This window comes from Chelon labrosus (genome assembly GCF_963514085.1).
Source record: "Chelon labrosus genome assembly, chromosome: 2".
Lineage (NCBI taxonomy): Eukaryota > Metazoa > Chordata > Actinopteri > Mugiliformes > Mugilidae > Chelon > Chelon labrosus.
In genome coordinates, this window is record NC_140338.1 from 30,397,328 (window position 1) to 30,418,019 (window position 20,692).

A 20,692-nucleotide genomic window follows, 5' to 3' on the forward strand; every position below is an offset into this window, starting at 1 on the left:
ACTCATACATACATAGAGCAGTGAGCACATTTAGTGCAGTGGGCAGCCACGAACCACTGCCCAGGGAGCAGTAATTAGATGTTGAGACTAGAATAATATGTTTGTTGGTGTCTGATTTTTATTTTTACTTTTCTAAGTGTTTCAGGGGCAATGCACAATATTCAGCATCAACTCAATTTCCTGTGAATGTGTCTGTGTTAACCAACACACTCTTTGTTTTGCTGATGTTAGTTTAGCCATTAAAGCAGCATTAAAACAACGGGATTAAACCAAACAGAATTTAAAGCAGAAAGGTGTAAAACCAGCACCAAGCATCGCAAACCACGTACAATTCAAACCGTTACACCTTACTTTATGTTTTGGTCACTATGTTAATTAAACATGATATTTTGAGTAAAAATACACATCACTCATTGGTTGTGAGTGATGAAATGCCATCCTTAATAACCACTGACTACGGCCCAAATATTCACCATATTGTGTTTGTATTGTCACTTGTGTAATGCATTCTTTGATTCATAGAAGTTACATACTGTGGGAACATGAAGCTTATGTATATCCTATTTATTTCTTCACATTCTCATTGCTTTTTGGAGGTGCAAATACTGAGACTTTTATTATGCATACTATGATAATGATAATGGAAAATAGTAAATGTAAATACACTGCCTGGCCAAAAAAAAAAAAGATGCCACCAAAGAAAAGTCCACACACTCGTAATATTTCATTGGACCGCCTTTAGCTTTGATTACAGCACACATTCTCTGTGGCATTGTTTCGATAAGCTTCTGCAATATCGCAAGATTTATTTCCATCCAGCGTTGCGTTAATCTTTCACCAAGATCTTGTATTGATGATGGGAGAGTCTGACCACTGCTCAAAGCCTTCTCCAGCACATCCCAAAGATTCTCAGTGGGGTTAAGGTCTGGACTCTGTGGTGGCCAATCCATGTGTGAAAATGATGTCTCATGCTCCCTGAACCACTCTTTCACAATCTGAGCCCCATGAATCCTGACATTGTCATCTTGGAATATGCCCGTGCCATTAGGGAAGAAAAAATCCATTGATGGAATAACCTGGTCATTCAGTATATTCAGATAGTCAGCTGACCTCATTCTTTGGGCACATAACGTTGCTGAACCTAGACCTGAGCAACTGCAGCAACCCCAGATCATAGCACTGCCCCCACAGGCTTGTACAGTAGGCACTAGGCATGATGGGTGCATCACTTCATCTGCCTCTCTTCTTACCCTGATGCCCCCATCACTCTGGAACAGGGTAAATCTGGACTCATCAGACCACATGACCTTCTTCCATTGCTCCAGAGTCCAATCTTTATGCTCCCTAGCAAACTGAAGCCTTTTTTTCTGGTTAGCCTCACTGATCAGTGGTTTTCTCAAGGCTACACGGCTGTTCAGTCCCAATCCCTTGAGTTTCCGTCTCATCATACGTGTGGAAATGCTCTTACTTTCACTATTAAACATAGCCCTGAGTTCTACTGTTGTTTTTCTTCGATTTGATTTCACCAAACATTTAAGTGATCGCCGAACATGATCAATAAGCATTTTTTTTCCGATCACATTTCTTCCTTGAAGAGGATGATTCCCCACTGTCGTTTCAGTTTTTAATAATGTGTTGGACAGTTCTTAACCCAGTTTTAGTAGTTTCTACAATCTGCTTGGATGTTTTCTCTGCTTGATGCATGCCAATGATTTGACCCTTCTCAAACACACTAACATCTTTTCCACGACCACAGGATGTGTCTTTAGACATGGTTGTTTAAGAAATGAGAAGCTACTCATTGTATCAGTTGGGGTTAAATAACTTGTTGCCAGCTGAAAGATAATCACCCATGCAGTAATTATCCAATAGGAGGCTCGTACCTATTTGCTTAATTAAAACCAGGTGACGACTTCTTTTTTTTTTTGGCCAAGCAGTGTATCTATAGAAATGAAAAAGTCGTATCATTATAAACATGTTCTGAGAACATCAGTTTCTGTATTTTGTAATGAAGACCCTTTGTCTCCTTCACAGAATGGCATTGTTGCAAAAGATCTGACCAGATTAAAAATGCTCTTCTCTGAAATAGAGGTAAGTGCATCTAGTTTTCTCTTTTGTTCATGTCTTTTGGTGTTAGTCAGTTTGCAGATGATGGTTTAATGCTTGCAGTCAAGAATCATAAATTTAACTCAATGCCCAAATTCCAACACTAACTTAATTATTTTGTGCCTATTGTTTGTAGGCACAATATCTTATCTTTTGTAAATTGATTACTTATTCTCTCCAATAATACAATGGTCCAACAGCTTGAATGCTACCAAGTTACTAGTTGACATGATAGTAATAATCTTCTGCACCCACTATCACCTCCCCCTATTGCACCCCTGTCTCTTCTCTCTTTTAGGCTATAAATAGGGACATGCCGCCAGAATACACAGAAGACCAGGATGAAGGTGAGCGGATCTGTACTCTGAGTTACTTCAACACATTCAACATGTTGAAGTTATAATGTGCTCTGTGCCAAAAAACTACATGTATTTAATTACAGTAGACATTATTTATATTAACGGAGTTAATTCAGCCAGTTGGCATCTTGAGCACATTCTAAACATGATACCAGCAGGCTGATGCCAACCTCCTGATGTTTTTGGAGTCTTTGGCTTGGTGTCATTTTGACCACTTGCCTTGTGCATTGACAGAAGTCCAAGATGGCTGGCAGTTCCGGCCTCCTCCCAGAGGAGTCACCAGCAGTGAGGAGTACACCCTCTGTAAAAGGTAATACAAACCTTCTGGTAATTTGCACACAGGTGCACTCAGCAAAAAATTTGTCACACATAGACTTTTAGTTCCTCACATATGTATATGTGTAATAATACCTTTCTTAAAGGTTTATGTACAGATGCTGTAATGCAACGCTGCTGTAATGTTGGTATTACAATGCAAGATGATTTTCACTTTCTATTAATCAGGTTTTTGCTATTATTGTAGAAGTAAAAAGTAAGAAACGCCTGTTACACCATATTATACTGCATGTATATCTTCACATACTACCTAGCTGCACGGAATTTAGAATCGTACAAAACGTATCCAGGTAATTCTCAATGGGAGAACTTGTAATGTGTAACTGATTAAATAGCTCCTTGTTTTAGCACTACTTCAGTATACTGTTTGCTGCTCCTGTAGGTACTTGGAGCAGGGTCTGTGTCGATATGGGGCACAGTGTACATCAGCCCACTCGCAGGAGGAGCTGATGGAGTGGCAGAAGCGCTATGCGTCACGCCTCATCCGCCTCAAACAGCAGCAGGAGAGCAAACACTTCACAGAAAACTACATGGAGACCCTAATAGAGAAGTGGATGAACTCCCTCTCCCCAGAGAAAGTGGTGAGTGGCTTTGTGGTCCATGCAAGCTCAAATGTGACTCACTAAGTAGAAAAGATCAAAAACACTGTTCCAAAGTCAGGGTTTGTGGTTTGTCAGTTTATTGAAATCCAAAAGTTTCCAGCATTATTAACTTTCCACCATGTAAACTGCAGCGAGAAGCTTTTGTTGGGACATACACAAAAAAACTCTAAATGCTTTTACATGAGATTTATTTTTGAACTACTAGATCAGTTGGGCGTCCATGCTGCTGTAGTAGTAGAGATATACAGTATCTGCTCCATTGTGGTCCATTATCTTGCCTTTCATGTAACTTTTTCCCTCATCCATACATTATGATTGTTATAACTGAAACACTGCAGAAGCAAACTGACCTCAAAGTCTTTTTTTTTTCTGGCTAAGTGTGGTTGTTTTTTCTTCTAGCTAAGTGACGGCTTAGAAGGAGTGAATGTAGAGACCAGCTCCAGCCTCTCTGTTACCGTCACCACCAAAAAATCTGCTCACTCCTGGATCTTCTCCTTGTTGTGCAAGGTAGGATGAAGTGTGTAATCTTGTCTTTGTCTAACTAGATCATGTGTCAGTGTGACACAGGACAATTAGGGCATTTTTTTACTGCATACCTGTCAGTGCTGCTTTGGTCTGTATTGATCACCTTTTCATTTTGTGAAAGATCTTATTATGTTCCCTTTGCTCTCTTTTACTAGCCTCCTAGAAAGCTGTATCGCATTGCCCTGCTCTATGATGCCCACCGGCCACACTTCTTCATCACAGGCGTGTCAGCTGCAGAGCGGTTCCAAGCCCTTTCTAAAGGCTGCCAGGAGTGGACAGCAGGAGAGGAGACATCAGGTACAACATATATATTCAGCATATCCACAAGGAATTGATCATTTTTTTTCCTCCCAACTATACGTCTGCTTAACATTTACCTTATTTTTTTGTCTCTCAATTCTCACATAAATTACTGTTCAAGTGACCACCCCCCCACAATTTAATCTATATATTAGATTTTGGAATAGTCAATTATTTCTTTGATGAACAATTAAATAATAATATAATAATAATTTAAACATTTATTCAAGCATAATCATAATGATATATTTTGCCCATTTCAAACTTTTACCTCGTGATATCATTCAACAAAAGTTTACTCAGTGCTGACCTAATTTGGAAAATTTTGAAATGTTGTTCACTATACTGTGGTATTAATTAGCAAAACATCTGATCTACGGAGTCTTTTTTGAGTTCTTGTCTGACAAAACAACAAATAAGGACACAACGACAAATCCCAGACACTGAACACAAAGCAACAATCAGACAAAACTCACGGTTATAGTTCAACTACTGAAGCTACTGTCTTGTTGGTTTATGGCTGAAAAGCCAGTGGGTCTTCTTTGTTAAAGTGAATTTCCACCCTTTCAACATTTGAGTTCAGGCCTTTTCGGTCTTTTAAGGCATTCCTTGCATTGCATTATTACAGCCAGAATTTGAACTTTTGAAACCCAATTATTACTTGGGGTTTGGGATTCTGTGAACGTTTTTGCTAAAGTAATACACAATCCAGATGATTGCACATTAAAATATTTTCATAGACAAGTGGGCTTCACTTCATGTGGTGTTCTTAAGTTCCTGTTATTTTAATTGACATTTTCTCTTGTGAAGAAACTTCAAGTTTAAATGGACTTACATGAACTTTCCTATTCTGACAGTGGCAGCAGACAATGGCCTGGACCACTGTGTCTACAAAGTAGCAGTGGGCTTCAGCACGGAGATCTTCGGTACCTTCCGACAGACCATTGTTTTTGACTTTGGCTCAGAACCTGTGCTGATGCAGCGGATCATGGTGGATGCTGCCTCTATTGAAGGTATGATTGAAGCACGGTAGTCAGTTAGGGGCACTGCAATGGCACTGTATATTCGTGCTTCAAAATATGTTTAATAATGATCACACTCAAAATGTAGATTTCGGCATTTTAAGAACCATGCATACAAATAAAAGTGTGCAGCTCAAAACTGGTCAATCAAGCAGTTATATCAATGAATGTTTTCACTCATTCACCCATTCTTTGTTCTCCAGACCTAGAACACCTAATGGCAGCCAGGCAGCAGCTTTTGATGACTGCAAAGCGCTGGGACTCTTCCTGCAAGACCATTGTAGAATTCAGTCCCAATGAGACGATGGCTGAACTGGAGCGCAGCCTCCTTTCCCGCTATCAGATACCTCTGTCAGCAGACCAGCTCTTCACTCAGTCAGTCCTGGACAAGACCCTGACCAAAGACAACTACCAGGCCCGGCTGCATGACCTGCTCTACATAGAGGAGATTGCACAATATAAAGAAGTCAGCAAGTGAGTATAGAGATATTCTGGTTTTCTTTTTATCTAGGGTATTCAGCTTAAGTTGAACAGTTTTGTGTATGTTTTTAAACTTTGATATATATATATATATATATATATATATATATATATATATATATATATATATATATCAAAGTTTAAAAACATACACAAAAGAATATTTGTATATCATTGTGAAAATGTAACCTTTGTATAATTAAATTAGAATAACTAATAGAAACAAATATGAATTAAAATTTCAGAAAAATGACAAAAAATATATATTCAAACGTGCCATTTATTTCCTGTAGTCTTTGTGTACAGCCAGCTGGGTGTTCTAAAACAGAATGAACATGTGAAGGAATGCTTTATTGTTATTGCACGTCAGTGCAGCGAAATTAGATGTGCCACATCTGAATAGTGCAACAATAAATAACATAACATACCCACTCACATGGCCACCAATATCCACAAATGTAAGTGTGTGATATAAAAAGAATAAACTACTATGTTATTTAAAATACAACTTATTGCACATAATTATGAATTAGCAGCATTCACTATTCGGATGGTCCATGGGTAAAAGCTGTTTTTAAGTCTGTTTAGTTCAGATTAATTTGGTTTGAATTGAATTCATTTTTTTGTTATTTAATATTATCTCATGTCATTTGTCTCACCAGGAGAAATGGTCATTTTTACAATACTTACACCTTGTCTCAGGTTGCATTATGTGATTTTGTGTTTTTCATCCACCACAAGGTGTCAGACTTGACCTTCATTGTGAATTTCCACTGTGTGTTGGCTGGAGAGTGTATTTCACCAATTCCATTTAATAATGCATGAGAGATGATTGAAAACTAAGCCATTTTCTTCCTTTAGAATGTATAAGGATTTTTGCTTTCTTTTTTAAACCTGCTACCTGCTGCTCCACTGGTTTAACTAAGCTTGCTGCTGATTACAGGTTTCACTGCTTGATTCCACATTCGCTGAAATAAGTACAGGAGAATTACACTTGGCAAATGTCTTTTATTTCCTTTGTGCTCATAAATCTTTGTTCCTTTACATAGTGTCATTTGACGTAGTAAAGAATTGAATCATGGATCTCTTTCTGTTATTACCTGATGTGTCCATATATGAGTAATCTCTGGTTCATCAATGTCCTGCCAGGTTCCACTGATCTAATTTGATCAGATTTCCAGTAAAATGTGGTTTCCTGTACTATTTCTGTCACAGTAACTCATTTCAGACTATATTCATTTCTTGTTTTTATGAGTGTGACGTCTACCGTTTTGTCACTTGTGAATCAGGAGGACTAGGCATCAGCTGATTATCTATAGTGAAGATGGAGTTTTTTGCAGTCTGTTCTTCTGTACAAGTTTCCGTCTTGGAAAATTTAGCCAAGAAGCTGATGATCGACACATTTGGTATAAGCAAACCAGTGGTGTTGCAAGGGCAAGGCAAGGCAAGGCATTTTTATTTATATAGCGCATTTCATACCAAGAGGCAACTCAATGTGCTTTACATAAAAACAGAACAAATTAGAACACACAGTTAAAAGCAAGAACAAAGAAAAAGAAAAAAGAAAAAAGAAAAAAGAAAAAGAAAAGTGTATTATATTATACATATATTAAAACGATTAAGAGGACTTACAGTGTAAATCCAAGATTACGATTTAAAATGATTTAAAAGGGCTCAGCCATATGCACATGAAAAAAGAAATGTTTTTAACCTGGATTTAAAAGTGCTTACAGTTGGGGCTGATTTCAGCTCTGCTGGTAGTTTGTTCCATTTGTGTGCAGTGTAACAGCTAAATGCTGCTTCACCGTGTTTGGTTTTAACTCTGTGCTCCACTATCTGACCTGAGTCAGTCGATCTCAGAGCTCGACTGGGTTTATACATTGCTAACATGTCATTCATGTATTCTGGACCTAAACCATTCAGTGATTTGTAAACCAGTAGCAGAACTTTAAAATCTATTCTGTAGCTGACTGGGAGCCAATGTAAAGACTTAAGAACTGGGGTGATATGCTCTGATTTCTTTGTTCTGGTTAAAACTTCGAGTTGCACACCCAGAGGAGGTTATAGTTTTGCATCAATCGGAGTTCATCACCAATATTTCTAACCATTTCATCATTTCAGATCCTGCTGACACCACAGAGGCAATCTCAAACAATCTAAAGCGAAATTGATATTTTTCCCAAAAGTGCTTCGGTTTCCCACTACATATCTGCTTGTGTTACCTTTGTGCCAGTGGTTGTTTTTCTCTAAAAGACCAGTTTATTTAAATGTTTTGGCTATCTTTTTGTTTTAGGCTCCTCGTTGACAGTGTTTTGTTTAGTTGGTCAGTCTTTACAAAGCGAAAGCAGGGATGTATATTAATATGAGACAAAAGGGTGGACTGCCAGAAAGTGCAGCAGTTCCAGTGTTAAATTGTCTGTGGTAAAGGAGGGGTTTACATGTCTGAGTCAAAGGAGAATGTATTGTGGAAATTATACTAGTTTAATGATAATTTATCACAGCATCATATTTGCTATTAATCCATATACTGACTTATAAGTTTAGGATAGATGTTTTCAAATGCATAACTAATGTCACTTTTGCCTCCTAGGTTTAACATCAAGGTGAATCTGCAGCTGGTTACTAGCTTTATGCTGACGGGCATCTCTGTTGGAGCCAAGTATGCCCAGAATGGACAGCTCTTTGCACGTTTCAAACTCACTGAAACACTTTCTGAGGTAACTTGATTTGGTGCAGTAGCAGTTACTGTGCACACATTGGCACATTGCTTTCTCTCTTTGCTACACGGAGCCCAAAGGTACCTGATATCTAGGTAACTAACCTTAACTATGTTTTTTTCCCCATACATTAGGACACACTAGCTGGGCGGCTAGTGATGACCAAGGTAAATTCAGTTCTGCTGCTGCCACTGGGTCGTGAGTGCTTCAGCAGCAAGCCACCTCCTGGGGTCAAAGAGCGTGTATATGAGGCTGTGATTGAGGAGAAGACTAAGGATTACATCTTCCTAAGGATCTGCAAGGACTGCTGTGAGGAACTGGGGCTGCTGCCTGACAGAGAATTACAGGTATAGGCAGCACCACACTCACTTTCTTGGTGGCGTGTTAGATGAAATAATGGTGGAGAGGTCTAGTAAATGATCTGATTTCATAGAAGTTTTTTTTATGTGTGTGTGGCTTAGTAGATGTTAGACCCTGTGAAAGGATGAGTGGTTCATGTGTTGGTGTTTTCACAAAAGGTTAGAAATGTTTCCAAGAAACCTGTGTGGGCATTGATGGCAGTGTTGAGTGCAGATGTAATCTTTTCTGAATGACTCTACCTTCAGCTACTTCAGCTTGATATTTCTCTAGTCTGATGTCGGCAGGGGAAACAAGTCACTGTTTTAACATTTATAAAAACAACCCCTATTCTATCCCTGTGGGAGCACAATCATCTTTTTCGTCTTCACATTCTCCTTTTGCCTTGCTTTGTGGGCTCTTATTCCACTCCACCTTGATGTTTCATACTCTTCCCATTCTTTGATATCTCAGACTTTCTGTTGTAATGTATTTGTTGTTTCTCTCTTTTGCTTTGTCTTTCTTCTCCACTTTTGTCACACTACAACCCCAAAGCACTGAATACTTTATAGTTTGGCTGTTATTAGCCTTTGCCTGTTTTATGATGACAAGGCCTTCTACACAGCAAAATCAGCATACCCAAATCAACACCATCAGAGTTAATCTCAACACTTTTAAAGTGTCTATATGGGTCCGTTTTATTCTTTTTGAAGTGTTGATATGTTAACATTGTTATTATTGACTCTTCTTATAACTAAAATTTAACACTTCCCAATACTAACCAGTGTTCATTTCTCTCAACACTACTGTGTAGTGATAGATATCAACTTTCTCACAGTGTCAGTTATTAACTTCTACAGGTGTTTACTCCATATTTACACTGTATGGTGTAAATATTGTTTTCAGTTATATATTGATAAAATAAAGAGGTTATGTTAAGTTTAAAACATTTATTTAAAATGCACCACAGTAACACTTTTAAATACATTTAAATGACATAACTGTTTGGAACGACACATTAAACGCCACTTCACATCAAACTTTCCAGATACTTCGTTCCCAAACATCAGTGAAAATGAGAGAGAATTAGTCTTGTAGTTTCTACGGCAGGTGTTGTGTTGCATTGTCTCCTGTCTCTATGCAAGATTGATGTCAGGGTCATACTATTTGCTGTGTAGCAGTAAAAAGCAATCTGGGTGATTCTATGCTTCCGGTGGAAGAAGTAGCAAATGTAAATCGTCTTGATGCGTGGTTCTTCATGATGTCGTGTTAAAAATGGATAAAAGTTGGCAAAGCCAGTGTACAACACAGTAACAGACATTTTGATAGGAGGTTTGCAGTTGTTACTGTCCCACCCAGTCTTCCACTCCCTCTCAGTGTGAAGAATCTCCACACCGTGATGCTGCCATCACTGTGAAAGATAAAAGTATCACCAAGTGTGACAATTGTTGTGGGATTTTTATCTATATATTTTTTAGACGCATTTTGATGACAGGTGGATAGACTGTATATGATTATGACAGTATATCCGCATGTTACGTCCGCTCAGTTTAATTAGTTGCGTGTGGATTTATGAATGTTCTGCATTCATAAATCATACAATTTTGGTTTTGAGGGGGCATGAATATTCCACTCCACAACCACTGCAAAACCTGTTTTTTATTTGTTTGATTGAAAAGTAATGTATTGTGCACATGTGTGAATTCGTTTGGCCTGTACACATATATAGGCCACTGAATTAACAAGCTCTTTGTGTGGACTCTGCGTCAGGTGGAGCTCCAGTTCCAGCTGAACAGACTGCCACTCTGTGAGATGCACTATGCCCTGGATCGCATCAAAGATAATACCATCCTTTTCCCTGATGTTAGCCTTGTCCCCACCATCCCCTGGAGCCCCAACAGGTGTGTATTCCACCATGTACACAATCACACACACGCACATACACATACACACATGCCTAAGTCTTCTGCAGAAGTTGTGTAGGCAACTAACAAATACTTATTCAGACAGAGAATATACTTTTCTGATAAAATACATAATAGTTTTCCTTCTCCTGCTTGTTGTCTTATTCCCTTCAGTCAATGGGAACACGAAGTAAAACAAACTAAAACCTATTTCACTGCAGACATAAATAATTCTTCAGATGCATTGTCCGTTTATATATTTTTAGAAGTGAGGGAAAATGTTTGCACCCACAATGCACGCACATTTATGCTTAGTAAACACCACTAATCCTACACACGTTTATTATACAGAAACTCCTTTAATATATACACATCATATTAGTTTGACAAATACCCTCAGAGAGGAAACACCACATCAATTCCAGAGCTGACTGAATATCCCTCGCCTTGCTGTACTCACTGACCATTTGATAATGTTTGCAGGTCCCTTCAGCTTAAGATATCTCTCTCTGAAGTTGGGCAGGTGTGGGAAGTGAGGCAGTAATCTTTATTGACAAGAGCCCGAGTCAAATATAATCCCCTGTGGTTGTCTTGGCTGCTGCTTTATCTGGGCTCCAGAATAGGATTCATGTAGACTTTTGTCTTAATTGGAATTTGGATAAGTGAGGATGTTACATTAAACAGGCACCAAGTAGTGAATTTAGCTTAAGCTCACAGTTTCTTTATTGTAGTTGATTGAGTTTTAACATAAGCATACCTGTAGTGTTAGTAACTACAAACAAATCATAAATATACTTTGTGGTTTAAAGCTTAGTGGTTGATAACATTAAAGTCTTTATAAGCATATTGGTATCAGGCACTATTTTAGATGGGGAATCTGCAAACACAGAGTCACAATTAAACGTTTAGGAGTGAAATGTGAAATTGTTATCTTGCCACAGTGTCTTGATCCTTCCATGTATTTCACCTGGGTAGTTAAGATGATAATGAACGCGTGCATTTGAGCGCCTCAGTTTATATACAGTACAGTTAAGGAACAAAAGGAAAAAAATTCTAAAACCTACAAATATTTGATTGCTGTACCATGATTAATTGTACCGTATCAGATGGCCAAATGTTTTATACCCTAGTGTCTTGTTTTCTCATGCTGAGAAATCTCTCAGGCCCCCAACTATGACTTAGTCGGAGTTCAGTCAATTGGTGTTGGTGGAGTCACAGCTTTAGAAGATGCAGTCTTCATAATTAGGACAGTGATGCTTTGAGACAGGCAGACGCACACATATACACACACACACGCTAAATGCACGATAACTCACACTCACAAGTATATGTGCAAAATCACATACATGAAACACTCCCTCCTAACCACATATACCAGTACCTTCTTACTACGCACTGTTCCCTTAAATGTTTTTCTTATTTTGTTGTTGAATAGTCTGTTGTTTATGACTTGTTTACACCCATTCTGCACATTCTCTGCCATGAACATTTGTTTAAAAAAACAAAACAAAACAAAAAAAACCTACAATTGAGTAAAATGACAAATACAATGATGAAACATAAATGTACGCTTGTGGCACTCTTCTTGACCATAGTCAGGTATGTGTATGTTGTTAAGATTTCTGAATTTCTAATGTGTAAGGCTATAGAGAATAATGTATACACTAAAAGACTGACTAGAATCATTTCCCTATCACTTCTTACCCACCTTCTACCTCTGTGTTTCTGTATCTGGCTGACTTATATCTCCAGCCACCACACGATTTATCCCACAACACGACTTACATTGTCAGTTGGAGTTTGTGCTTGCATATATTGTTATTCTGTGTAAAATTTTGTCTTTCCACTCATGTTAATTATAATTCATCATTATTCCTTGTTCACGAGTATGTATATCTAATGCCTGAAGATGACTACTTAGAAATCCAAGGTTTTAAAATGTCCCCACCCTCCCTCCGCTTCTAGGCAGTGGGATGAGCAGCTGGATCCACGGCTGAATGCCAAGCAGAAAGAAGCCATTCTGGCCATCACCACACCCATCTCTGTCCACCTTCCTCCCATCCTCATCATTGGGCCCTATGGTACCGGCAAGACCTTCACCCTGGCACAGGCTGTCAAGCACATCCTCCGCCAGGACAACAGCAGGTCGGTGTATGAGTTTTCTTTCTCTGCTTGTTTTTTTTTTTTTTTTTTTTTTTTTTTTTTATGCAAAGGGCATTTAAAACTTTTTGACCTTTGTTGGCAACTAGAAGGAGAATTTGTGTTTCTCCTGTAATAATGTGACATTCTGGCCATCTTACATTTGAACTAATTCTGTAATGTATCTCAAAACAAAACATCATCAACAAAATATCAGATATATTATTTTGCGACTGAGAATGAACAGTAACAAAACTCAAAGTAATAACTGGTAGCACATTTTTCGTTCCAGCACTTTAAAGTGTGAAAAGATTGTCTTGACATGTTAATGGGTGTGAGAGTAAGTGCTGGCACTTCCCATACCTGTGAAGTAAATGTATTGGTGATCAACAAGCCTGTCAAACACACATCGATTGTCATGTGGGCTTGGTTGTAATTTGTGTTGCTTTTGAATTGTACTGCATTATATTTTGTAGGGTTTCAATATTTTATCTACTCTCCCTGATTTCTCACTTTGATCTCACTATTTTTATTGATTTGGTTTTGTTATAGCTTGCACAATGTGTGCTATGACAGAAATTATGTTACAGGAGGTGTCCATGTTAAATTCATGGATGCAAAAATTGTGTGTCTTTGTGCCACTGTAAGCCAAGTTAAGCTTACCAGTTGAAGTAACACAAGTTTGTCAAGCTTGTTTCACACACTGGTAAATGAGCTGCACAGCGCATCTACACACCTTCAAAGCAAGAAGACATCTCATTAGTGTGCTCCTCGCTGCCTTCTTGTCAATAATTTCATCCCAACTGTGTCCAAAGACAAAGGCTCATAATGGAGTTTTTGATTTATTGTTGGTGGAACCAAATACACAACTAATATTATCCATTTATTCTGGTTTGATTAAAGTGTCAACACTGTTGCATTTATGCAGTGCATGGGATAGATTTCCCCTAAAAAGAGGTGTGGTAATGAAAGCCTACTGTGGACGATGGCTTAATCAACAATCTAGATATCACAACCTCCCCCTTAGAACTTTTAGGCTTCTGGCACTCCCTGTGAGATTATAAGTATTAGAGGGAAAAGAACGGGGAATATAGATAAAGGCAGGTGTGTGTAAATCATGTAAGCCTAAGTCATAAATCAGAATCAGAAAAGACTTTATTACCAAGCATGTTTGTACATGCAAGGAATTTGCTTTGGTGTTGTTGCACGCATAACGCATAAAATAAAATAAAATAGAATATAGTAGAATAAGATAGAATAAAATAAAAAAAAAGAAATTTGGCTCTCAAATATACAAAAATACAAAAAATATATACACAGTATATATATATTCAACCAGAACATTTACAGTGGGATGGTAGTGGGTTTTGATGTGTTCATGGGGGCGGCTTGGCATTGTTCAGCAGAAATGAATCAAATGTTAAGGGAGGTCAATCAAAAAACGAGATAGTGGTGGCAGGGTTGCTGGCCTGTGCACTGCCTCACTATAAAGCATCAAGCTGTGGTGTGTGTGTGTGTGTGTGTGTGTGTGTGTGTGTTTCAGAGCCTCTTTTTGTGCTGTGGGTTCGTGTATGTTGTAAAATGTCCATGTGCTATCACTCGAAGGCAACGTGTCCTGGTCATTTGGATGAATTTGTGTCATTTGTGGTTAATGCACGTGGTTAGTTTCATTACAGTGCATTTCGTAGGCCAAAAGTCCATGCGAAACATAATGTGATCAATCAAGTTATGTCATTTCAGTAGCCCACACAGTGTTGTATAACAATAAAACATGGCAAAAGTTTCTTCCATTGACATTTTTCATCATTAGTAAGCTCCCTCACTGTGTGCACATACCCACAGGAAATTCTGCAATTTCTTTAGTTAGAAGCAATGCGATGTTGCACAAGCACATAAATGGTTCCCTGGTCTATGAAAAATGAATGCAATATCTCGGACAGTGTCCCCTAACAGAAGCTAACATTTTGTTTTTTAATAGGGGAAAGCAGGGTGTGTATATGCAATCTTAAAGAAAAAAGGCATTTGAAAAGTGTGCAGCAATGTAATATTCATTCCTCATTTCACTCTGAATGCATTTACTATTCTATGCTTGAGATGAATTATAGATATTTTAAAAGCCAAGACAAGGGGAAGTGACCCCCTCTGGACTAGGGCTTCCAGCTATCACACTGTTAAAACAGAGAACAAGACAGACCCTGATCAGCCTTGGTTTCCTACATTTACCACATATTGAGTAGTGAGGCTACTTTTGTCCACTTTGATGAGTCCAGCCCAAAATTAAAAAATGTATCATATCATCTAGCACAACAAAATGTATTTGTCATATTGATATTAGAAATGTTATGTATTTCTCTAATTTAAGGTTTTTATGGGTCACTAAACCAAATAATAAACATTTCTTACACTTGCCATGTGGGATTTATCCTTGCAGCTGATATCTGATAAAATTGTGGTTTTTAGGTCTCAGTCACTGAGTATTGCAGAAACTGTCTATGATAGTTCATACCTGCTATTTTTTGTCTTTGTCTCTACAGGGTCCTGATTTGCACCCATTCCAACAGTGCGGCAGACCTTTACATTAAGGACTACCTTCATCCTTATGTTGAAGCAGGCAATCCGCATGCCAGACCTCTCAGGTATAGAAATCTGCTTGGCTAAGCAACACGTGATGCCAATACATGTTTCATTCACCCGTGCTCAATGCTTTGCATATTTTCATGCACTGTCTTGTTAAGATGAGCAGTAATGTCTCAAATGAAATGTCACATACAAATGTGTATTTTAAGGCATATAAAGTTGATTGCATTTTTTTTAATTGAATAATTAATGCACCCAGGGGAACACATTTCATATCAATAATGTGTACATACTTTTAAAGAGAACGTCATTTCCTGCCTCTTAAATTATTGGTATTTAGGGTTAGGATCTTTTGTGTTCAGCGGTTATGGCCTGTCTGTCAGCATAGACCAGCTGACAAGAATCACTGTATAATACTTATCTATACTGTGTATCAACTGAATAATCATTATGAAGAAGCTTGCAGTCAGAATAATACATCTATACTAGACAGAGATTGTCGAGTGGCTAAGCTGTTTTCCCCCACAGTGGTGAGTAGACATTTGCTGACTTTGGGAATGAGACCTCAAAAACTCTTCTGATTTTAGAACAACACCTTGAAGCAGCAAAAACCGACACATACACACAGATATCTCTGCATCAGTGACTTCTAATCATGTTTTAGCAGTCCCAGTGCCTTGACCAATGTGCTAGCTTTAGTTCCCTTGGTGGGTGGGTGGATGTGTGTGTGTTTGTGTGTTCACACACATGCCTAGGAACATATGGGCAATCAAATGACTTGTTTCACATGAGTGGTCAGTCTGATTTCAACAAGCTCCAGTCTAAATCCCTCCATAATCACCAATCAGCTCATCTTCTGGCCCAGTTTTCCTTTTTAAATGAACTCTAGAAAACATGTATTTAGCAAAGGGCAACATCTCAAGACAGCTCAACACTGCTCTAGATTTGAGGTATACACAACGTCATAAGAAGTTTGTCTCATTTTTTCCCCTCTTCCTGCAAAGAACTCATTTGTTGTTTGCTGCCATGAACTGAAACAAATGGCCCAAGTGGATCGAAACTTAGAATGTGGTTGTAAACAAACAAGCTTAAATGGAAGACAATTATCAGACTTTTGGATTGCTTGATTTGCTTTTTTCTGTTTGTAAGGTTTCTCCTGATCTTCCTGTTTTCTTTGGTCACCCCAGGGTATACTTCAGGAACCGCTGGGTGAAGACGGTCCACCCAGTAGTCCAGCAGTACTGTCTCATCTCCAGCACACACATCACTTTCCAGATGCCCACAAGGGAGGACATCCTCAGGCACCGCGTGGTTGTGGTCACCCTCAGCACCTCCCAGTACCTCTGCCAGCTTGACTTGGAGCCTGGTAAGCTGCTAGGAAAGACATTTAATCATCACAAGTGTGCTAAGACAGACTAGTGATGGTAGATACGGACAATAACTGTCCTTAGCAGCTTTCATGTGACATGGCGGGTTTTATAGCTGTATCAAACATTTTATATTATACTACAATAGCCAGCAATGGGAGTCTGAATCATTTAAATTTAATGAATGGATTAAGACAGCTGGAAATCTCATTAGTAGTTTTACATTACATTTAAGTAAGTAAGCCAAAGGTAACAGATATCTCAAAGGTCATATATATCAGATAATCACACTGAACTGAAGTTTTGCGATGACGGATTGTTTAAGGTGTCTTGTATTGTTGGACTGTTCTAAGTGAAAACGAGACAATAATAAAATTTTTAAATGAACATAACTGAGTTAACATACCAAAATGTAAGCAATTAAAAGTAATTTTACTGTAAAGTTAAGATACTGTATTTGATTTTAAACATATAGATGTACAACATTTGTAGAGCAAAAACAAAATTTATTCTGTATTCACAGAATGTATTCTCCCGTTCATTGGTCATCCCCAGTGACTCTGACAATCAGTGTTGGGAGGGGCCTGCCATTTAAAGAGGGATGAAACTCATTGAAGTTGTGTAAAAGACATGGAAAACAAACCAATTTGTCAGTGCAAGCTAATAACCAACACTAATGTGTCAACGGAGGGGGCTTTGTCTGTTGCTTGGGAACACCATCTGCCTGTTTCTGATGTACTTTACATCATTAGCCCTCTTCCCAGCGTTTCATCTATCCTGCTCTCCTGGTGTTTGATGGTGATGAAAATCGCCAGGAAATGAGGCAATTGGGAGCCAGCAAGTCAACTAAGTAGCTGTAACAAATCTCCCACCCCAAACACACAGGTTCCCCGAAATATATGTTTTATATCTGGTTTGTTGACTTTCCTCTTTCTTTATAGGCTAGATGGTGAGATTTGGGGTATGGAAACTGTACATGCACAAAGGGTGATAATAGTGATGCTTACTAACAAGTCTTTTAACCATTTATTTAAATCAAATCAACCCAAAGATACTGAACACTATAATTTCCTGCGCGTAGTCTTCAGTATCTTTAGGTGTGTAACAACCACAATGCCATCTCTTATTGAGGGTCAACTGCATTCTTGTAATTAGGCAGCCATAAGCTGAAATACCATCATCTGATGAATAACACCTTATAATAATTATTATTTCTAAAGAACAAGGACATCAAAGTTAGATGAACCACTGACAACAATATTTTCACAGAAATGTAGTTTAAGCTTTTTATTCACATGTACAGGGCAGATGTAGGCATGCTAAAAGACGGCGCAGTACTGTCTGTTTTCTGCTGTGGCTCAGGCAAATATTGAGCTATAGTGAGATTATTGCAACCTTGTGATAAAGGTTTTGCCTAGTGGCTCATTCTGCTGTCAGGAAGGGATTTTCCATCTTTAATTAAGTTTAGATTCCTAAAGGGGTTCACACTGAAGTGTCTGAGAACAGAATTAAAACGTGTCTTTCTGTCACATGCTTAGACCCTTTCAAGTAAGAGACTTTCCAAATCACTTATCCCTTTCTCCTTCTTTCTCTTACCACCGTTTTGTCCTAATTAAAACACCGTTATTAGCCCAATGACAGATAGCAGCTACAGAAATGTAATTTGGGCCTCTGGTTTAGATATAGATTCCCCAAGGCAGGTGGCTGTGTCCCAGGTGAAACATTAAGCACCATGTTCCTTTATGTGTGCCTGTCTGTCTACCTGCTGCTCATAAAGACAATCTTTAATCTCTACTGCCCTGCCTGGGGAAACATTTTCAATTGTAATGATCCGTGTACATCATTTGTGAATGTTATTAGGCCATTGTGTGTTCATGTGGATACAAGTAAAAAATCAAGTAGGCATGATGCAGCAGGGCTCTTGTGCACTTCAGTTTATAGCATGGTCACCAAAAGTGCGGTACCTCAGTAATTAATGAATAGCTCATCTACATTAGGTCTTTGACTGCCTTGTTGAGAAAATAATATTCAGTGCAGCCATGGAAAACTGAAGAGCTCCAATCAGGCTTTAACAGCACTTCTTAAAATTATTTAAAATTTTCATTGCTCTCCTCACACTGAAACACACCACATCCTGGTTGTCTGTCCATTCTGCCATCTGCATCAAGTGCATTATATTAAAGACATGCCTATTATTTATGCGTCATTTTGTGCATAACACTCTGTCTTTGAACCCTGACTTACTTGATCTAGCAGTCTTTCTTTGCATCTGGCAATTCTTCCACTAGAAGGTGGAATACAAAATCTAACAGGCAGGAGTCCAACATTGTTGTAATCCGTACAGTATATAGTCTGTTGTAAGATTTTCCAAACATTATTTAAACAAAGGCACAGGCCATTGGAGCAGTATATGCCGTTTTGTCAGGACCACAGTGGGGGGAGGTTGTCAGTTTATGCTTCAGTGAATTACATATACAGTCAAGGGAGAAAGCAGGTTTGAGCCTTTATGCTTGGAAGAATGCCTTTGAAATACATTTTGCATGCATTTGTTCAGAGGCAGACATTAAAGAGTGATTGTTGCCTCAAATCAAACTGCGCGACCTCCATTTTTGCCAGCCCTTGTTTTTGTTATTTACTTTTTGACAGTCCCCGAGTTTATTTTGTTATTTCCAGCTGTCACATTTCATGTCTGTATATACTATCCTGTGGAAGTGATTTTGCTTTTGAGGCTGCTGGTTGTTATTCAGCCTCTCTTCTCTGCTCCCCGCTCTAGTGCTCATTTGCCATGCTGTTTTATCCCCTCCCCTCATACTGCCGAGCACAGTTTGAGCTTTTTAAATCAGGGTTAGGCTACTGTTCAATCATTTTCAAAATGTCCACAAAACCCTGCCTTATACGTGATACGCTGAGTATCTTATGTATACAATATATATTACTGAGTAATATTATTATCAACTACCAGTTAAATTGATGTTGGTGTCCCATCTGTTCTGCCAGGGTTGTTCACTCATGTCCTGTTGGATGAAGCAGCCCAGGCCATGGAGTGTGAAACCATCATGCCTTTTGCTCTAGCTAGCAAGACCACCCGCATTGTGCTGGCTGGAGACCACATGCAGGTAAGCAGCATAGGCTGTGACCAAATATACTGATAGGATTTGACCAGACATTGAGCAAATGTTGCCAGTTCAAAGGAAAATCTACTTTTTAATGTGCTTATGTGTGAATCACCACATTATATAGATGCACATTATAGGGTCCAGGGACCATTCCCTAAAATGATTTTATTTTTTTAGCGATCTATCAATCTATATATGTAATCATCTTTAAATCAAATGCATACTTTTAAGAGGCTGGTGCAACATAGTCGCAGATAGCAGTTGTGACATCTAGTGGACTTAGTGTCTTCTACTACTGCTTCTAAATGCTTAAGAACAGGCAGTGTCTACTGTGGAACGTTGATTTAAGAAACTAATTTAACCTCAGATAACACAATTGCTGTTTATACACGCGTCGGTCAAGCTATCCTGGTTTTTAGATGATGCACAATATTTCCACAACAAAGAGTCAAACATACAATAATGGCTTTAATTCTGTGTAAACACAATGGCCACCGGTCTTATTCTCAATTGCTTTCACATGCTTTCCCAATTTACCCTGTTATCTTGTACGATGTAAACATTCTGCAGGCTAAGTAAGGATGTTGCCCTTAATATTGTTTTCGATTTTCTTACTCTGTCCCTTTTGTTCCTACGGCAACAGTCCATTCATGAGCATAATAGGCAACTGAATTGTCAATAAAGGCCACAGCCTCTATTGATAGTTTGCTTTCTTGTTGACTGTGGGTCCTCATTAAAGCAAGCTGTCCCTCTCTCATTGGCTGGCTTAAATTATGATTTAGACTAACTCAATGTAAATTTCTCAA

General features: G+C 38.5%; 1 protein-coding gene across 2 annotated transcripts in view; it reads left to right on the forward strand.

Moving 5' to 3' along the window:
• The window catches only part of helz (helicase with zinc finger), a 48,618-nt gene that overhangs the window by 7,516 nt on the left and 20,410 nt on the right, over positions 1-20,692 (forward strand). For both annotated transcript variants that reach the window (XM_084560932.1, XM_084560933.1), the window contains exons 5-19: positions 2,035-2,091; positions 2,405-2,453; positions 2,700-2,775; positions 3,184-3,382; positions 3,803-3,910; positions 4,084-4,225; positions 5,086-5,241; positions 5,454-5,724; positions 8,321-8,447; positions 8,582-8,794; positions 10,554-10,684; positions 12,653-12,832; positions 15,361-15,462; positions 16,591-16,769; positions 19,768-19,886. In XM_084560932.1, the coding sequence (XP_084417058.1) occupies positions 2,035-2,091; positions 2,405-2,453; positions 2,700-2,775; positions 3,184-3,382; positions 3,803-3,910; positions 4,084-4,225; positions 5,086-5,241; positions 5,454-5,724; positions 8,321-8,447; positions 8,582-8,794; positions 10,554-10,684; positions 12,653-12,832; positions 15,361-15,462; positions 16,591-16,769; positions 19,768-19,886 (2,109 nt within the window). The remainder of the gene's footprint in view (positions 1-2,034; positions 2,092-2,404; positions 2,454-2,699; positions 2,776-3,183; positions 3,383-3,802; positions 3,911-4,083; positions 4,226-5,085; positions 5,242-5,453; positions 5,725-8,320; positions 8,448-8,581; positions 8,795-10,553; positions 10,685-12,652; positions 12,833-15,360; positions 15,463-16,590; positions 16,770-19,767; positions 19,887-20,692) is intronic.